At 40.7% G+C, this 20190-nt stretch overlaps 1 protein-coding gene across 2 annotated transcripts in view; it reads right to left on the bottom strand.

Moving 5' to 3' along the window:
- The window catches only part of USP32 (ubiquitin specific peptidase 32), a 3310274-nt gene that overhangs the window by 1933596 nt on the left and 1356488 nt on the right, over nucleotides 1-20190 (bottom strand). For both annotated transcript variants that reach the window (XM_044054559.1, XM_044054560.1), the window contains exon 13: nucleotides 8183-8366. In XM_044054559.1, coding sequence (XP_043910494.1) covers nucleotides 8183-8366 — 184 coding nt within the window. The remainder of the gene's footprint in view (nucleotides 1-8182; nucleotides 8367-20190) is intronic.

The raw sequence follows: 20190 nt of genomic DNA, 5'->3' as shown, positions 1-20190 counted from the left end.
TCAATGATGGGCATAACAAGGGATGAAAAAAGTTAGACTATAACTTCTCTGGACATACCATGAAGGATAAGCTGTGCAAGGTAGAAAGATTTTCTAACCAACAGAGACATGCTGGTCAAAGAGTCTGTTCTTAACAAAGGTACTGGAGTCCGTGATAACTGGGTTAAATGAAGAGGAATGCTATCTACATGGTAGGCAGTAGAGATGCCATATTTGCCAAAGGAAACTATGCTGCTTTTCTTGGTGTTGAGGGTAAGACTGTGATTAGAGCAACAAAAACCTTTTTGATCTTGTCCTTGACGGAGAATTTCATTAGGAGAATAGAATTTGATAAAAGTCGCCTTTGTAATCATCAAACTCGGTTAACCATAGTCCCTTGATCTTTTTTTTTTTTTTTTTTGTCATAAAATACATATGCAAAAGGAGAGAGTCCAGGGCACAGCCCTGTTGGATACTAGTGGCAACATTCTTCTGCCTAGAGCAGACACCCCAGACCTTAATCATATGGGTTCTGTCAGACAGGCAATTATCGATCCATCAAACTATGTACGGGTTAATGGTGAGTTGGAAGTGTTTGTCAGTATTGCCAACATGTGGGATACTGGCAAGGGCTACAGACGAAATGCATGCTGTATGCAACTAGGAACATGGTCAATTACACTGTTTATTAGTTCACAGCCTTGAAAATAATACTAGTGACAATGACAGACCTGTAATTCCCAAGTCAATAGAGGGACCATCTTTATATGCAGGGGTACCACAACTGCCATTCGCCGCATCTTGGAGATCTGACCTATGGACAGATTCAGGTTGGAGAGTTATACAGGGGTTTTGGTAGGTGAGACTTTATGCTTCTCAGAACACATCCATCAATACTGTCAGGACACATATGGATGATGTAGCATTTTAAATGTTAGAATATGCCAAAAGATCTTGGTCCAAATTAATCTTGGGGGTTGAAAGGGAATGGAGGGGGGGGGCGGGAGAGAAGAACATAGGTGGAGTGAAGCTGGAAAAGAATTTGTCTGCAAAAATATTAGCAATCTCCTTGGGGTTAGAAAAGACAGTACCATTGGGAAGAAGTTCTGTGCAAAACATTAATTCTAAGCTTCCTATTATAGTTGAAGAATGATTTATGGTTGTATTATGAATTAGCTGCAACCTTAAGATCACAGCAGCCATTACATTTCCTAACATTAAGTTTAAGAGGCTTACTTACTAGTTTTAAATCCCTTTTATAATGAAGAGGACATCTCTTAGTGATAGCTAGGAAACTTTTCATTTATTATAGAATATGTTGATGTGTTAGTTCTACCATACAGCTTCAGTTTTAGACTTGTCATTATGCTTACACCAGACTTGAATGGATGCCTAAATGCATCTATCCAAGAGGGAGTAAAAGGCAGAGCAGTAAGCAGCAGGTTTAGTTACAATGTTTGCTGGGGAGCTACACCATTTGTGATTACGAATGAGATCAGTAACTAGTTTTGGAGTACTCCCTGAATATCAAGGAGTTATTAGGGGCCATGAAGCAAGTTTTCATCGAGAAGATTACACAGTCAAATCAGACAAGCATTAGGGCAGCATGTGAGGTGGTGCAACAGGGAGAAATAACTGTGAGGACAAGACCAAGAAGTTCAACACCTCTGGAGGGTAGGGGGACAATTTGGTCAAGTGATCTGGCATTTAAAAATCTATAAATCTCTGGGCATATTTGTTGTTGGTAGTAAATTTTTGCCAATTTATGTTAAGATAGCTGAATTTACCCATAAGAAAGGTATTTGGTTAGCCTGTTAACTTTTTTAATTGGTTAAGGGGTCACAGGCAGGAGTCTATAATTGTCTATAACGCGATTATTAACTTTACTGAATGTGGCTAGGACTTCAACCATTTCCAGATTTTTATTGTGCCAAATCTGGTAAGAGACAATGGGATTATGGATAAATACAAGTATTCCCACAAATCTGCCAGCAGACCTGAATGCATGGCAGCACTATACCATAGACTACAGGAATTCCTATCATTAGAATGGAAACAGGTTACTGTAATTACACAAATTCTGATGCCTTTAGGGTTAAGGAGATTTTGTTGCTTAGGCTTCCGGCATTCAGCAGAGCTACCCTGACATTAAAACCACAAAACACAATAACAACCAATAAATCTAAAGTAGTAAAGCAGTCCAGCCCTCGATTTGTTATCAAACAATTTTAATCAATGATAAAAAAGCCCAAATGATAAACCCTTTCGTCTTGAGACACAAGACTTCATCAGATATCAAATAAATAAATCATGCCACTTGTATACTATTCAATAAAAATAATTAACAAATTAAACAATAATTAAGTGCCTTAAAAGCATACACACACTGTTCTAAAAAATCTGATCCATATTAACATACCTCCCCCTATACCTGGGAGGCTTTTGCCTTTAAAACAGGTTTAACTGTGCTACAGTCATTTAAACCAGGAAACATATTAGATTTTAACCTTAGCTGTCATTTCAATTCATTATTTAATAACATGTTTTTCAGGTCACCCCCTCTTGGGTTCCTTTTAATCACCTCCAGAATCCCAAATTTGAAATTAGAAAAGTTTACACAAATTAATGAATGTTTAAATAATGCACTAGTTTCTTTTTTCATTTTAATGTCATGGAGGTGTTCATACATTCTGTCTTTTAAAGCCCTTTCAGTCTTACTGACATAGAATACTGAACAACCTCCACAGTTAGCTAGATATGCTAATATTTTGGTGTTATAATTACCATTACGGAATAGTATTTTACTTCCTAATCCATTTTGCAAAATTAGTGATTCAGCCCGGTTGATATATGGACACTGTTTACACATTCCACAAGGGGTGGTAACCTTTTTTTATCTCAGGATAGTTGTGTAAAAAATACTCAAATTCTTTCTTAAATTTTTTTTCCAGTCCTAAAGGAAAATATAGGTTCTTGCCCCACTATATCAAAATCTTCTTTATTCACTTTTAAAATGCTCCAGTTTGCCTTGACAACCTCTTTAACTGAACCTGTAAACTGGTTAAATTCCATCACACACGCTTTCTGATACTTATTTCTATTGTTGGGTTTTGGTTTAACCAACCCTACACCTAGAAGTGGGGTATATTTTGTACCCCCAACCTCTATAAACCTCCCCCAAACTTTCAAGAATTTCTTTTTCAGGGTATCCTCAACACAGGAGCATCCCCCTTAATTTAAAAACTCTTCATCCAAATCTTCCTTTTCCAATGTCATCCTGGCAACCCTGATTGCTTGTCCCTTGACCAAGTTCTTTTTTTGGGAATGGGGATGATTACTGGAGTAGTGGAGGTAACTGTTACACCAGGTGTCCTTTCTATGTACAGTACATCTAAATCCATCCAATTTTGTGAAATGCTGACGTCCAAATAACATATACTCTCCGAACTCCACTGGTATGTAAACTTGAAAAAACTAGTGCAGCCATTCAAATATTCCATAAACTGACCTGCACTTCCTTCAACTGCATCCCACAACACAAAAATATCGTCCAGGAACTGGACATAAAGACGGAAAAAATTTTAAAAAAGGGCAATTGGACACATATTGATGTTCCCACCCGATCATCACTAGGTTGGCATATGTAGGGGCACAGGCTGCCCCCATATTCACTCCACTAATTTGCTGGTAATATTATCCTTGGAAGTGGATATAATTGTTACCTAGCACTAATTCCATTAACTCACTAATCAATTCTAACTTTGCCACAGACAAACCAGAAAATCTGTGCAGGGTGTCGCAAAAATACTGATGACCCTCATTCCTTGGAATGTCTGTAAATAGATCTTTCACATCTACAGTTAAAAAACTTAAGCCTTTTTTCCATAAGTCAGGTTTTAATTTACCTATGAAATCCCAAGAGTCCCTAATCAAATGATCTGTTTTCAAAATAATGGCTTTGGTCCAATAGTCAATAAATACTCTCAGAGGGTGGGTCTTAGACCCTCTTGCCGAGACAATTGGTCTAACAGGTGAATCTCTCAAACATTTATGGACCTTTGGGATTCCAAAAAAGTTTGGAATTATGGGGTTCAATTGTTTTAAGAAATAATGACTTAACACCACCAATCCTACCTTCTAAAAGATGCTCCTCTAGCAAGGAATCTATCCTACCATAAGCTATGGTGATCTCATTCTTGGAAACTGGAGAACAAGTATCATTGTCTAGCAACAAATTTGTTAATGGCATTGTTATATTCTTCCACCCAGAACAATACCACCATACCCCTCCCCCACTTATCAGGTTTCATTATTCGTATGCTCTTATCTTTTTTTCAAAACTTGTAGTAATTCTCTTTCTTCCTTACTTAAATTGGAAGACCCTTTCCTATTCTCTTTGTATAACTTGTATATCTCTTCAGAAACACATTTTTCAAACACCTGCAAAGTGGGGTGCAAGTACTACTCTTATATGGGCTTTGTAACTGCCCACCCTTATTGCCTGGGTTGTCCCTAAAACACAATCCCAGGTTAAGTTTCCTTAAATACAATTTAAATCTATGAGCACATTCGCTAGAACACCATGACTAGTAGGAATGTATTTAAATCCCTTTGAAAATAACAAAAAAAATTCCTTAGTAAGGGTAGTGGGTGTGTAATTAAAAATTCTAAACCCACTGAACTCCAGTACTGTGCCATCTTCACTTGTTACTATTGTTTCGTTCTCTGTCCACCTCTTGCCCAAGCCTGGTTCCCTTTGTTCACTAGTTTTTCTTGTTGTTGCCCCGAATCTAGGTTGAACCATGTTTTGTTTGCCAACCTTTTGGACCTTCTCAGAGAAAAAAAACCTTCATTATTCCCCTAAAAAGAATCAAGTTTATCAAGACCTTCACCTGTTCTAGTGTCGGTTACCTCCCTAGAAAAATTAGGGACCATAGTGGAATCGACACTTTCATCCCTCCATCTGTTCCTTTTGAAAGGCCCGGGATAGGCCTTCCTCTCTTCATACTGTTTTTGGTCCCTAGCCAATTTCTTTTGTTTCCTATGGAAAACTGCCATACATCTTCTATCTACTCTAGCTAACACCCTTTCATACAAATTTTAATAATCTGGAAATAATAAATCATTAATAATGTCCTGGTTCAGTCTTTCTACCTGACTAGTTTAAATTTTAACAGATATTTCATTGTATTTTAACAACTTTTTCATTATACCGAATCCACAGTAGTCAAAATAAATATTAAAATTATTAATACTTTCATCATTATATTGCACTCAAAATGGGTATTTATATATACGTAGCCTCTGAGGGACTATCTTCAAACTTAAACATTCATTTAAATATCTATTGTTAATTTCCAAACATTTTTGTTTAAACAATTACTTTTCCAAGGTTAAAATCATGTCTAAGTGTTGGCGATTCGTCAACACATCCACGTTCATTAGTGTGTGTATCAAAATCCCCTAGTTTTAAAAACGTATTTCTTTTCAAAAATTTCTTTAAACTGGCTACTACCGTTCACCTTATTTTCATCGATAACTTGTACAGCAGTAGTATGTGTTTTAAGACACTTAATTAATTACTGTTTAATTTTTTAATTATTTTTACTAAATAGTATATAAGAGGTATGACTTACTTATTTGATATCTGATGAAGTCTTGTGTCTCAAGATGAAAGTGCTTATCAGTTGGGCTTTTTTATTGTAGCTTAAAATTGTTTAATACCAAATCAAGGGCTGGAATGCTTTACTACTACCCTGACATTATCCAACGGGCAAATTCTGTCTAAAATAGCACTATGGGTATAGCAAAAGGTTTAACCAGCATGCAAAAACCAAGAAGTGAAAGATGCAGGCCAACCCTGGCAAAGCTGGTGGGTCTATGGATCCCTTCATCCCTGGCAGACATACAGTGGATTCCCTAGAATGACACCAATGTACTAGCCGATTATTTTATGCATGGATTTAGGCATAATTCTTGGTGATGGTAGAATGCTACTGAATGCCAGGGCCTTGCCCTCTTCAAAGACATTAGCAGAGAGCTTAGCAATGTCTTTCGGTGTACAGGTCAAGCATATTTTTATCAACCAGTGGAGAAGTTGTGGACTATAATTAATAAAGAGTTGAAGGAATTTGTTTGGGAGGAGGGCAAGAGTTAAGTGGGATAAGTTGCTTCTTGCCTAAGGCCTAAAGTTAAAGGGGAATAAAGGAAGGGATTATGGGCAAAAAAGGGTCGATCTAATGAAATAGAGAATTAAAACTAAGAGTTATACTAAGGTAAATAATAGGGGTCTAAAGATTTGTGAAAATAGAAAATATTTTCCACTAACCTGCCAGAGCCGGTAGAAAAGCATCTCGTCAGCTAAGCGGCAAACGAGATCTGAGTAGTTACCGCCTAGCATTGTGGGATATAGGGGAGCCTCGAGCCGGTGGAATTAGCTCTCGAGCTTTAGTATTGACAGAGTCGGAGCAGAGGATCGTCTCCGAACCCATCCAGCAAGAATGAAGGCGAGATAGACAACTTAACATCAAGGAGATTTAGGATTATATGATTTGAAGGAATGCCTTTCTGTGTGGAGTCTGCATGTCCTCTACGCGGTTGGGTGGGCGTTCGAAAGACATGCGTAAATGGGCCTTGCCTTCGTTGAAGGTTGAACATCGAGCTGGCACCTCGGCGTTCATCAAAAAATCTACTGCCAATCATTAGCGGACCACAGTTCCACTGTGGCGACCCCTAACCGGGAAAAGCCAAAAGACAACAACAACAACTTTAGAGTTATGCAGTTGAAGCTCATATACATAACAAAAGGAGATGATTACAAACCAAACTGGAAAGGCATGATGATGAAACCCGTGTGCAAAAAAAAAAAAGGAGAGAGTAGAATTTTGGCTGCAGGCCTTTAAAGAGAACAATAACCAAACCAAACATTATACTTATAAAGTCACACAAGGTTTTCTATAAACTATGCCAACACAAGAATGGAGAAAACAGATTTTACTAATAGGGATGACTGCAAGTAGAGGTATAGAAAATAGGCAAGAGGGGGCTGGAATTTCCTGGACAAAATTAGCAAAGAACCCAAGGTATATGGAAACAAATAACAAGGGACATGAAATACTGTAAGATTTTAATTTCTTCATTTTTTTAAACTTTGTGATCTTGCTGCCTACTATCATCAGAACTTCCTCGGTCAAATGACCTATTTGTTCTATACACACTGGGGTAAGAGCTAACTGAGAGGGACAGGTACATAGTCAACCATCAAAGATTGTTCATTTTTTGCTTTTGTGGCCCTAACCTCACTACACATCACCAAGTAAGATACCCAGGAATTACTGTGCAATGGGGGTTTCCTGGGATAGCATCTTACCTGTTTCTGCAGTTGATATAACCATTCAGGACAGCTCTCCCTCCCTTGATGTAAGGGCTCCCGTGGGGTTTCTGGTCTTCACCAGAGTGTCAACCATGAGTGTGTGCGCATCCCAGGTATCTAATACCACACTCTTTCCCCGGAGAGGCGATTCAGCAAAACAACTTCACATCTCTTCCCCATAAACAGCTAAAGAAGATGCCTAAGAAACTAACCAAACTCACATCATCAGGGTTGTCAAGTCAGAGCTTTATCCATGTATTTTCTTCTTTGGTGAACTTCTTTGAGGAGTGTCCTTTGCCAGGTTTAATTTCTCTATTTTCTCCTGTTTTGCCCTTTTGCTTGTTTATGTCTACCTCAAAAAAGTGAAGGGAAAAAATATCACTTTAAACAGAAACTTGTAGGTAAGAGGCTGACAGCACACTATCACTGTCAGAATTTGGCATTATTTAGATTTTGACTAAAGACTGCAGAAAAAAAGATATGGCAAGTAAGTGCATATAACTATGAATATAGCTTTCAATGGGATTAACGGACTGTTGATCAAACTTGACAAGGATGAGGACACTGTAGATGGGTACTGTAACAGTATCTCCCAAAAAGATAATCACCTATGAAATGAAAGTACGGTCAGGTCCTCCATCAAAATTACCAGTTGATATACTGGTGTCCTGAACACTTGGCTTACAGATACCAAGACCACCACACCTACATGCTTATGACCCATTTGAGCTGCTTCCTAAGATAATTATAGCACTACTGTTGTTTTTATGAAGAACTCCATTGAAGGACAGGTCATGGTAATACACAAAGATGGATTTTTTTCATACTTACTACTGCCAGTAGATTCTGATGCTTCTGAAGCACTTGATATGTTATCCAAACACTTTTCTTCTGGGGAGCTGAAAGAATTTGTCAATGAAGATCTGTCACTCCCTTGATCCAAATTCACACCTGAGGGCAGATATTTTCCAACACACACAACTGAAGTGGGTTCTTCTACGATAGGTTTTGTATCCTGAAAAATAATTACATAAAATATATATTGTTTTCAAAATATGCAAAAAGAAAATTGCTCTTTTCTTCCATGTGGTTCTCATGGGTATTCAAGCATTTAATTTCCTTAGGCTCTCTACTGCTATTTTATGTAATCTCTTATAGCCATTAAAATGCACTTTTGTAAACATATTTTAGTTTTACACTGCTCAAAAACACCAAAAAGAATTGCTAGAAATATGTATCACTTGTTTAGATGTTAAGAGCTCTCTCATATGATTCATAAAGACTTCATCACAGCATTAAAAATGACTTCCATTTAATTCTTAAAATACAGTAAGTAAAATCATGCAACATGTGCAACTAATGAAGTCACCGCAATCTGTCTATTAAAATTCAATCAATAACTAAAATCTGTAAACATTCTTATGTATTTTAATATTCACATATTAATGTTTGTGTTTGCTAGCCCCTAACTTTTGGGCCCTCGACTTTAAAACAAGTTTTAAACTGACAGTGTCATTCAAACATGGAGCTACAAATGAATTAAGCCACAGCTGCCATTCTATCATTCCATCTTTTTTTAATCAAACAAAGTCTTAAGATATCCCTCTCTCATCGAAGATCACATGATTCAACACAAAAATATTATCTTTCTGAAATTATGATAACATTTGGAGAGTCAACATAAAGCATTATTCATATGGTTTCTTTTTAAGGTTTAACCATGCTCAAATTCTCTACTCCAATTTGTTTATTTCCCCATACAAGAAGATGAAAAAGAAGTTATGTACTCACTATAACGTTCCTCTGACTATTCTCACTGATGGAGTCGTATCCAATCATTCAGATCTATCTTGGCCTTTACCAAACCTCGCAGACTTCAACAAGCTCATGGGCACTCTCCCTATCACAGAATGCACCTCTCAGCTACCTCAGATCTTGTTTGCCCATTAGAAAAAACTCCCCCGAGAAAAATAGTGTGTTAGAGCAGTATCAGAATGTGTAGATAAGAGGAAGCCATTTCTGAAGTCATGGAGTCCATAATAGCCTAATTAGTAGAACCCAGTCTCCCAGGAACACAGGTAGGGGGTTGGCGGGTGGGTTGTAAGAATAAAGCCAGAGATGGACAACACACATGGAAAGTTATGGTGAGTACATAACTTCTTTATGTGATGTTGCCCAATCTCACCTTTATTCTCATTGGTGGGACAGCGTCCCTAGCTATCTAAATATTGGGTGGCTCATGGGAGGATATTCCTCAGAACCGTAGAACCAAAGAAGGTCCTACTCCTGGAGGCCAAATCGACTATGTAATGAGTAATAAAGGTATGAGGACTTGCCCACGTGACTGCAGCACATATACTGTCCATAGAGGTTCTCACTAAAAAAGCTGAGGAAGTAGCAACTGCTCTGGTTGAGTGAGCTTTGATTTGGTGGGGGGAGCTGTTTGTTCTGGGATTTGTAAATAAAGGTTATACATTTTGAAAGACATTTAGATAAGGTTACTTTGGATACTGGTAATCCTTCCTTGTGTAAGAAAGTGAGACAAACAGCTTATCAGACTTTCTGAAATCTGCTGTTCTGTTTAAAAATGTAATTGCCTATGAACATCTAGCAAATGTAACATATATTTTGCCTTATTTTCAAATTTTGGAAAAAATACTGCCAAATCAATGGCTTGATTAAGATTATTTTCTGATACAATTTTAGGCAGAAAGGAACAATTACTTCGTAGTTAGACCCTGTCCTTGTGAAATACCACATATGGTGGTTTGACAGATAACGCTTACAATTCTGAAACCCTTCTTGCTGATGTGATAGCCACTAGAAAAATAGTCTTCCAGGATAAAAATTTTAATTCACAATTGGATGCGGACTCAAAAGGGGGTAGATTATATGAGATAGAATAAAATTGAATCCCAAGGAGGAGATAGATCCTTGTAATGAGGCCTCAATAAAGTTGTCACTTTGAGAAAAGCTTTACAGACTTTGTGAGACATAATGGAAGAACCATTTTCTTCTAAATTAAAATATGAAATTGCTGCTAACTGAACTCTGATAGTAGCTGCAGCAGCTCCTTCATTGAAAAGCTTAGCTAGAAAATCTAAACAGAAGTGTAGAGGAGCAGTAAAGGGATCAACAGGATTTTGTCCAAAACACAAATTTCTTCCATTTTCCTTTGTAAATATTCCTTGTGAAAGCTTTGTGGGAAGACATCAAGATATGTCTCACTGGTGATGAAAGAGAAGGAAACCTGGCTATTAATGGAATTGGAGCAGCTGAGCTGTCAGTTTGAGGTTGTGTAAACTGGGATGAACCATTCCTGAAGCATGTGTCAAGAGATCCGGAACTGGGTCCAGTATCCATGGTTCATCCTGAAGATGAGGCCAAAGGAAGGGGAACCAAATTTGTTGGGGCAAGTAGGAGGCAATTAGAATTATGGTTCTCTTCAACAAACTTGATTTCTGTAATACTTTGGGAATCAGCATATAGGAGTCCCAAGAGCCAATCGTGAACAAGTGCATCCCTCAGGGACTCCCCTGGAGGGGGGATTTGGGCAAAGTAGTTGCTGCATTTGACATTCATGGATGATGCAAACAGATTGCAGCAAGGCTGGCCTCGGTTTCTGAAGATCTTTTCTGCAATCTCTTGCTTGAGGGACCACTCATGAGGCATTAGAATAGCTCTACTCAACCTGTCTGCTATCACAAGTAAAAGTAAAGAAAGAAAAAGCCCTGTTCCTGAGTGATGGAACAAATACACAATAATCCAATCAAAAACAAAAACAAAAATATGTTCCAAACACTGGACCACCACAAAGGAGTTCAAATCCAAGTAGAAAACCAAATAAAGTCCAAATGAGATTCCACAGAAACTTTACTACAAGGGTAAGTGCTTTCACAACCTGTCCTGGTTGCTTCCTCAGACCAAAATGAATTCTTAAACACTCACACCCATTTTAAAATACATGTCATATAAAATCATCCAATCAAATCAAGAAAGGTGCAAATGCTTTTTTAGACAGGGTGGGAGAACATGTTATTGAATTTTAACTAAGCTGCCTCTAAACTGCTTTTGAATTGTCTACATTTTTAAATTGTCTATCTCTTTAAGCTTGGAAAGCATTTGCACCTTTCTTGATTTGACTGGATGATTTTATATGACATGTATTTTACAATGGGTGTGAGTTTTTAAGAATTCATATTGGTCTGAGGAAGCAACCAGGACAGGTTGTGAAAGCGCTTACCCTTGTAATAAAGTTTCGGTGGAATCTCATTTGGACTTTATTTGGATTTCTACTTGGATTTGAGCTCCTTTGTCGTGGTTCAGTGTTTGGAACATATTTTTGTTTTTGATTGGACTGTCTACTATCACGTTGGATTTCCCCGGTATGTGTGTCGCAATTAGAAAGCGATTAGAAGAAATTGCCCATTGTCACACCCTTAGGGCTTTCTGACAAAGGGGGTAAGATCTGATTCCGCCTTGTGTGTTTATGTACAAGACTACAGACATATTGTCTGACTGGACTGCTATTGTCCCTAGAGGGAGGGAGTCTTGAAAGGCTTGCAACGCTAAAAGCACTGCTCTCATCTCTAGAATGTTCATGTGCAGATGGTCCTCATGAGGATGCCAGACCCCTTGGACTGTCTTCCCTGGAAAATACCCCCCCCCCCCATCTCGAAAGTGTCTGTGGTCGCCATGGCTCAGGGTTAGGGAAGCATAAAGGGACGGCCCTGAGTTACCTGAGATGATTGAATCCACCATAAAAGTTCTGGTTTGCAAGAATTGGTTATCAAAATCTTGTGAATCATCGGAAGTTCTAGGACAGACCACTGTGTCGACAGCAGCCATTGAAGTGACCTCATGTGAAGGTGTGATAAAGGTACCAGAACAATTGAAGCCGCCATAGTGCCAAGTACTTGGAAGTACTAGTTTGGCAGGTGATCATTTCTTCCTTATTAAACTCTCTACCTGATGTCGTAGAGTGTGTATCCTTTCTGGAGTAAGACTTGCTACCATCCTTTGTGTGTCTAACTCTGTTCCTGTGAATACCAATTTCTGACATGGTTTTAAAGCAGATTTTGCGTAGTTTATTGTAATATCTAGCCATGAACAGATTTGCAATGTAGCCTCTCTGGCCTGTAGCAGAAGATGCCTGGTTAGGGTGGTTATAAGCCAGTCGTCTAGATATGGAAACATCCAGAATCCTTAACAGCTCAGGTTAGCCGCCACTAATGCCATACATTTGGTAAACACTCTGACAGCTGTAATGAGACCAAAGGGCAGAGCTCGAAACTGGTAATGATTGGCTCCTAGCTGGAAGCACAATGACTGGCTCCTAGCTGGAAGTGCAAATGCCTCCTGGATCATCCGTGTATTTTTATATGGTAATACGCATGGTGGAGGTCTATAGAGCACATCCAATTGTCTTTTTTCAGAAATGGAAGTACTGACTACAGTGTTACCATCCGGAACTTGCCCTTCTTTACTGATTTGTTTAATTTTCTGAGATTTAAGACTGGGCTCAAGTCCACTGTTTTCTTTGGAACTAAAAAAAAATCTTGAGTAAGTTCTGAATCCTCTCTGGTCTGCGAGGACTTCTTGGATGACTCTTTTTGTTTAGCAGCTTTGAGATTTCCATGGTTGCTTGTTCTCTTTGACTGGGTGGAATGTCTGGAATGTTTTTGTTTTTGGGCACTGGTAGGGAAAAGGGGATAATGTAACCTCTGGATATTATTTTTTGCATCCATTTGTCATGTTATATCCAGCCAAGCCTGAAGGTGCAAAAATAATGCCCCCCCCCCCAATTGCCTCCAGAGGTGGACAATTGGGCCTCCCTTCAGGAGCGCTGAAAGGGCTTTCCAAAGAAACTTTCTCTAGAGCCCCGATTCTGCGGGCTTCCTCTGCTGCATGGTCGGTGTCTTCCATTGCTGTTCACCCCTCTGCCTCTGGGGGAACTTTCACCCTGTGTGTCTGATGGACGACCATAACCACTTGATCAAAAAACTAAAACAGCAAACAAATGATGGCACAGAGGCTGGAAACCACTAAAGTATAATCTATCAAGTTTTCGTCCCCTAATACACGAGACCTCTTCAGAATATGTACCATTTGCTAACAACCACTAACAATACCCTACACCCACATTGTCTGATTGGATATCTAATTAACACATAAAAACAATTTATATATGGTTAAAGCAACAAAAAAACAATTTATATACAGTTAAAGTAACATTAGTAAGCTCCACATTCAAAAATTACATGAATAACTAAACCATAAAGCACACAGTTACCATTAAAAGAGCTATAAAAATATGTTTCTACCTTTCTGAGCTAGCTTTCAATTTTAAAATACTGTAACTGGAATATTGATCATTTAGACCCGAGGGGTCACAGCATTTAATCTGAGCTGCCATTGTAATTCTTTTAATTCTAAAAACTCATTCAAAGAACCACCCCTCTGTCCAAGATCAACATGATCAATTATCACAAATTTAAATGAATGCTGATTATGAGCTACAAGATGTCGGACAAGGGCATTACTACAATCTCTCTTTTTCATACTGTAATTCTGTTGGTATATTAGGGTTCATAGGTACTAGGCTATCTGCCCTAGGGCATTTACAAGCCTAGCCAGAGTGTGTTTGGCTTTCGCCACCCATTTTAAAATGGATTTTGCTATGCCCTTTTTCGAGGTTAGTATACTGTGCATCTGTCTAACAGTGACACAGAAGTGATACCCGGAGTAAATCTATGATCTCCCATCCACTCATCAAGATTCCTCTTGAAGAGAGTCAATGAGGGACTCTGCCTAACCTGGACTGGGATTTTATTCCAGAGTGAAGGAAGCCTCTGGGTTATGAATCGGTCCCTCCAGCATGTCCTATTTATTTCAGTGCTGAGGTTCAAGTCTCTCGAGCGCGTAGCTCGATGGGATTTGGATTTTCTGAGGTGCAGCATGTCCATTAATTCCGAGCTGGACATGGCTTTATACGTCAGGCACAGATCGCCTCTGAGCAGGCGGTATGCCACTGAGTAGAGCTGGAGTTTCTTTAACCGAGCTGCATATGGCATCTGTTTGAGCCCTTTGATCCTCTTGGTGAGGTACTTTTGAGGTCTTTCCAGTTGCTGCAGATGTCTGGTAAGGTACATCCCAAAAGGGGCATTGTACTCAATTATGGGCCTGATGAGGGATGAGTAAAGAGGCACGATGACCTCCCCTGATCTAGATGTGAATCCCTTCGTGATTAGGTGGGCTAAATGATTTTCTAACCACTTTGGCCACGTGGTTGTCGAATGAGAGATTGCTATCAACTTGGGTCCCCATGTCCCTAATAACTTCTTCCGTACTTAATGGATTACCATCTATGTGGTAATTTGTGGGCACTTTGTTTTTGCCGAAGGGGATGACTATACACTTTTTGGCGTTTAGCTTGAGGCCATGGCTCTGGCACCAGTTGTCTATTTCTATGAGGCCCTTTTGTAGGATGCTTGTGTCGGCTGGAGGGTCGATTATGGCGCCCAGTTTGCAGTCATCTACGAACTTGGTCAGCCACAGTCCTTCTGTGTTGGCCTGTACCTCCAAGAAATATATACCGAACAAGAGATCCCAGGACTGAGCCTTGTGGGACGCCACTTGCAACTGGTTTGGAGTCTGACATGGCTCCAGCAATTCTAACCATGTGGGTTCTGTCCTTGAGCCAGCTTGCAACCCATCTAGTGACATAGGGGTTTATGTTTAAGCTGGTGAGCTTATCTATAATGCCAGAGTGGGGTATTGTATCGAAGGCTTTTGCGAGGTCCAGGTAGGCTGTGTGGACCACCTTCCCCTCGTCAACGGCCTTGTTGACTGTTTCAAAGAAATCGACCAGGTTTAAGAGGCAGGATCTGCCCTTAACAAAGCCGAACTGGGTAGGATCCAGTGTCTGTAGGTCCCCAATATCTTTATTTATGAGGTCCATGATAATCCTTTCCATAGCTTTGCAGACCAAGCTAGTCAGGCTTATGGGGTGATAGTTTCCAGGATCCGTTGAGGCACCACCTTTGTGGAGAGGGACAACTGTTGCTGTACGCCACTCTTTGGGTACATATCCTGTAGTAAGGCTGAGATTGAACAGTACTTTTATGTTTGGGTTTAGTTCTTCTTGGAGTTCATGTAGGATGCAGCCCGGGACACCATCTGGTCCCATTGATGCTGTGTTTTTTGCTTTGGAGAGGGCGGCTCTTACCTGAACATCTGAGATGTCAGGGGGGCGGCACTCTGCTGGGATAGATATTTGCCCTTTTGGTGAGGAAGGGGGGGAGAAGTTTGCGCTGAACCTGTCAGCTAGGATGTTGGCAATGTCTGTGGGTTCGGTGTATTTGTTGTCATTTTGGACTAATTCTGAGCATATCTGGGAATTCCCACCCAGGTTTCATAACTAAAGAAAGCCTTGTGATTATCCTTAGTGTCCTGTGCAATTTTTCTCTCGAAGTTGGCCTTAGACGATTTTATGAGTGCCCGTAGTTTTTTTTGCTAATACTGATCAGAGATGCCTTCCCTTTTTGGGATTTTGCTTTATCATGTAGTAGCTTCCTCCTTCTATTGTATAGTTTGTTTATGGCTGGGGTCCACCAGACAGGACGCCTGCCTTTGGAGGATTGGGTCTTGGTTTTGTTTGGGATTGCATGATCCATGCATTCCTGAAGGTGTTCATAGAATGCGTTTATAAAGGATTCTGCGGTCTGGGCCGTATTTTCCACAGGCCCGGGGGCTTTGAAGGATTCCACCTCGGTTTTGAGGAGTGTGAAATTTGCTTTAGAGAAGTTTTTCACTGTGGTTTTCTGGGCAGGGGCTGGGGTCGGGATGTGAATATCTAGTGAGATTAGTTTATGGTCTGATCTTACCAGTGAGGGATACACTTCTGGTCTGGAGCATAGAGTCCCCATGTTGGTGATGATCAGGTCCAGTATGTTTTCCCCTCTTGTGGGAGTGGTAACAAGCTGTTCCACAGCATTTGAGTTTATAAATTCTAGGAACCTTTGGGCTAGAGTGTTGGAGCTAGAGTAATACTCCCGGTCTATGTTTGGGTAGTTGAAGTTGCCCAATATAATGGTGTTTGGAGAGACCTTCATATTTTCCAATGTTCTCAGGAAGGCCGAGTGGGGTTCCTGGGTTTGGGAGGGTGGTCTGTAGCAGGCTATAAACTGGAAGGCAGTTTTACCCACTGTTAGCTGCACATGGATAGTCTCTGATGCTTCGTGCTGTGCCACCAACCTGGAGGTGTGGGTATCTTTGACGAATATTGATACTCCCCCTCCTTTTGTGGTTCGGTCCAAGTTTTGGGGCCGAAAAACATGGTATGAGGTATAACCTGGTAGTGCTGGGGTGCTCTTTGGAGCCTTGAACCAGGTTTCTGTTACTGCACAGACATCGACGTTCTCCATGCTAAGGAGAGTTTCGAGTGCGTGCATCTTGAGATTTAGACTTCTGGCACTGAGTAGCATTACTCTTAGTTTCTTATCCCTTGTGATACCTATGGAGGTGGTTTTGTCTTTTGAGCTTTGCCTAAAAAAGGCACTATGGGGGTGGCAAGAGCCTTTGCCAATATCCAAAAGCCCAGGGGTGACAGGTGCAAGCCGTCCCTAGCGAAGCATCGTGGCTTGTCGAGCATGTCATTCCAGGCTGACAGGCATTGGATCCCCTTTGAATGACACCAATACTTAAGCTAATTGTTGAAATTGATCATCTTGTCTTCATATTGTGGCATCATTCTTGGTGAGGGTAAGATGCTACTCAAGGTCAGGGTCATACCGGCCTGGGCTACATGCTCAGAGAGCTCCTCTATGTCTCTTTTCATGTAGTCCAGGGAGTGCGTCTCAGGTCATTCACACCAGCATGGACAATGACTGAGTCATATTTGTACTTGCCTTGGAGTGACCTGAGTGCTTGTGTTATGTGGCGGATCCTAGCGCCCGACAGGCAGCTCACCATGACCTTCTCTTTGTTCAGCCTGGTGAGCGGGACGTCAGTGTGCCTGACGATAGAGTCACCTATTACAAGTGTATCAGGTGTGTTGTTTAGCCTTAAGGGCTGTGACTGTTTGGCACACTGGCTTTGTGAGCTATGTGTTGCACATGTTTTGTTTTGGGGTAGCGGTTGCTTGGGTGTCTGCTTTGGAGGTCTCTGTTGCTTAGGCAGATTTTATTTAGAGCCTCAGTATGTTTTGTGTGTTTATGTGTTTTGTTTGCTGTCGTGGTAGGTCTATGTGAGACTGGAATTGTAGTGAGTGTGGTTTCCTTCTCCTCCTGACTGGTTACGCCAGTACTGAGTTGAGAGAGCTTAGCCTCCAGTTTGGCTATATGGTTGCATCTCTCACATGTGTTGGAATTTGTTGGGAGGAGGAGAGGGTTGTCTGTGTACATGAGGCAGTTGTAACATTGCCTCAAGATTCCCAGATTCACCAGCTGGACCGGAGAGGAGATTGACAACTGACCTTTGGACATGCCAGAATAGTATTGGGAATTCCTTTATAATTGAAAAAAGGGCCAATGGGGAACAAGGTACTCAAGGGGAGTTTGTGATGGTGTAGTGTTTTTAATTTTTTAGTGCTGACTTATATAATTGATTTAGTTAGCAAGTGCCAGGCTTTAGAGTAGGAATGGGGTGTTTATTATGAGAACTAGATCAGTTCTAACGGAAAAAGTGAAGATCAGACTTTGTGGAGCCGAGAATGGTTTAAACCCAATTAAGCGGCGTTGCCCGATGCTGCGCTATGCGCAAAATCGTGCAAAGCCGTGCTAAAGCGGGTTTTATACAGGGGGGACTTGAAAGAGCTAGAAATTGGCCCAAAACGGCCAATAGACTACCAGATTCTTGTACTGGGAACACTCCTCCAGGGATAGATAGGCTGCTCTAAGCTCCCCACTGCCACTGGTGAACAAAGAAGTCTCCCTTTATCCAAGAAAGGAAATGGGCAACACAGGAACTTTCCAAAAGTCCAGAATACAGCAAAGCCTGAATTTGGACTACTCTAGGTCAGGAAAGACGGGAAACAAGGATAATTTATTTATTTACTTTTTTCTTTTTTTGCAACAAACAGCAGGAAAATGCAATAAATATGTAACACAGGCTACCGCACTTGAGTGTGTAGCCTCAACAGGTAAATGCAACAAACAGGGCAAACTTTAAAAGTGCAGGTGCAAAAACAACTTCAAACAGTTTAAAACAGTTCAAGAAGCAGAAATACTTGCAGTTTAGCTAGATTGGACTGTCGCCCAGGTAGTAGCAGCAAAAAAAAAAAAAACAAAAAAAAACACTTTTATCAGCTTTGCAGTCGCTCTTTTAGCCTCTCTGCTGCTAGCACCACTCTGCAGGACCACGAGGAGCTTGGCTGAGTAGTAACAAGTGCAAAGACCGCGCCAAAGCGGGTTTTATACAGGGGGACTTGAAAGAGCTAGAAATTGGCCCAAAATGGCCAATAGACTACCAGATTCTTGTGCTGGGAACACTCCTCCAGGGACAGATAAGGCTGCTCTAAGCTCCCCACTGCCACTGGTGAACAAAGAAGCCTCGCTTTATCCAAGAAAGGAAATGGAAAATAGGAAATATTCTAGTACAAAAACTCCTTGTGGTTTTTCCTACATAGAATGCTGGTGATTGCTGACACAGAGCTAAATAAACCACCCCGTTGGTGTTACAACAGTATTTCTTTTTCAACTGGATGGGCCCATAGGTAGGTACTAGGCTATCTGCCCGAGGGCATTTTTAAGCCTAGCTTTCGTCGCCCCATTGATTAATTAACTGAGCCTCTGTCAAGCAGAGCCAATGAAGTGATCCCAGGGGTGTATTTTCTGTTACCCATCCACTCGTGAAGGCTTCTCTTGAAGAGTGTTAGTGAGGGGCTCTGCCTAATGTAGTTAAGAATTTTGTTCCAAAGCATGGGGAGTCTCTGTAACAGGAATCTATCCCTCCAGCATGTTCTATTTATTGTTGTGGTGAGGTTTAGCTCACTAGAGCGCGTGGCTTGCAGTGACTTGGATTTCTTTAGGTGGAGCATGTCCATCAATTCTGAGTTGGACATGGCTTTGTAAGTCAGGCAGAGATCACCTCTGAGTAAGTGATATGCCACTGAGTACCGCTGAAGTTTTTTCTGTCGGGCTGGATAGGACATGTTTGAGGCCAGTAATCCTCTTGGTGAGGTGCTTTTGTGGTCTTTCCAGCTGTTGGAAGTGTCTTGTGAGGTACATGCCAAATGGGGCATTGTACTCTATGATGGGTCTGATGAGTGATGAGTAGAGGGGCACTATAACCTTTTTATTTCTAGATGCAACCCCCTTAGTAATTAGATGGGCCACATAGAAGGATTTCCTAATTACTTTGGCAATATGATTGTCAAAGAAGAGATTACTATCTACCTGGGTCCCCAGATCTCTTATTACCTCTTTTGTATTAAGGGGGCTGCCGCCTATGTGGTAATTCGTGGTTGTTTTGTTTTTCCCCAAATGGGATGACTATGCATTTTTTGGCATTTAGCTTGAGGCCATGACTTTGACACCAGGTGTCTGTCTCAGTAAGGCCTTTTTGAAAGATGTCCGTGTCAGCCGTAGAGTCAATTATGGCTCCCAGTTTGCTGTCATCGGTGAACTTGGTTAGCCATAGTCCTCCTGTGTTTGCCTGTACTTCTGAGAAATATATGCCGAACAGTAGGGGTCCCAGAACCGAGCCTTGCGGGACACTACTTGTGACTGGTTTAGAGTTGGACCTGGAGCCCGCTATTCTTACCGTGTGAGTTCTGTCTGTAAGCCAGTTGGCAACCCATCTTGTGACGTAGGGGTTTATGTTCAGGCTGTTTAGATTTT

This window comes from Protopterus annectens, chromosome 13.part0, assembly GCF_019279795.1.
Source record: "Protopterus annectens isolate FY-2018-M chromosome 13.part0, PAN1.0, whole genome shotgun sequence".
Taxonomy (NCBI): Eukaryota; Metazoa; Chordata; order Ceratodontiformes; family Protopteridae; genus Protopterus; species Protopterus annectens.
The sequence above is the reverse complement of the archived record's forward strand: the minus strand, read 5'-3'. Positions and strand labels throughout refer to the sequence as shown.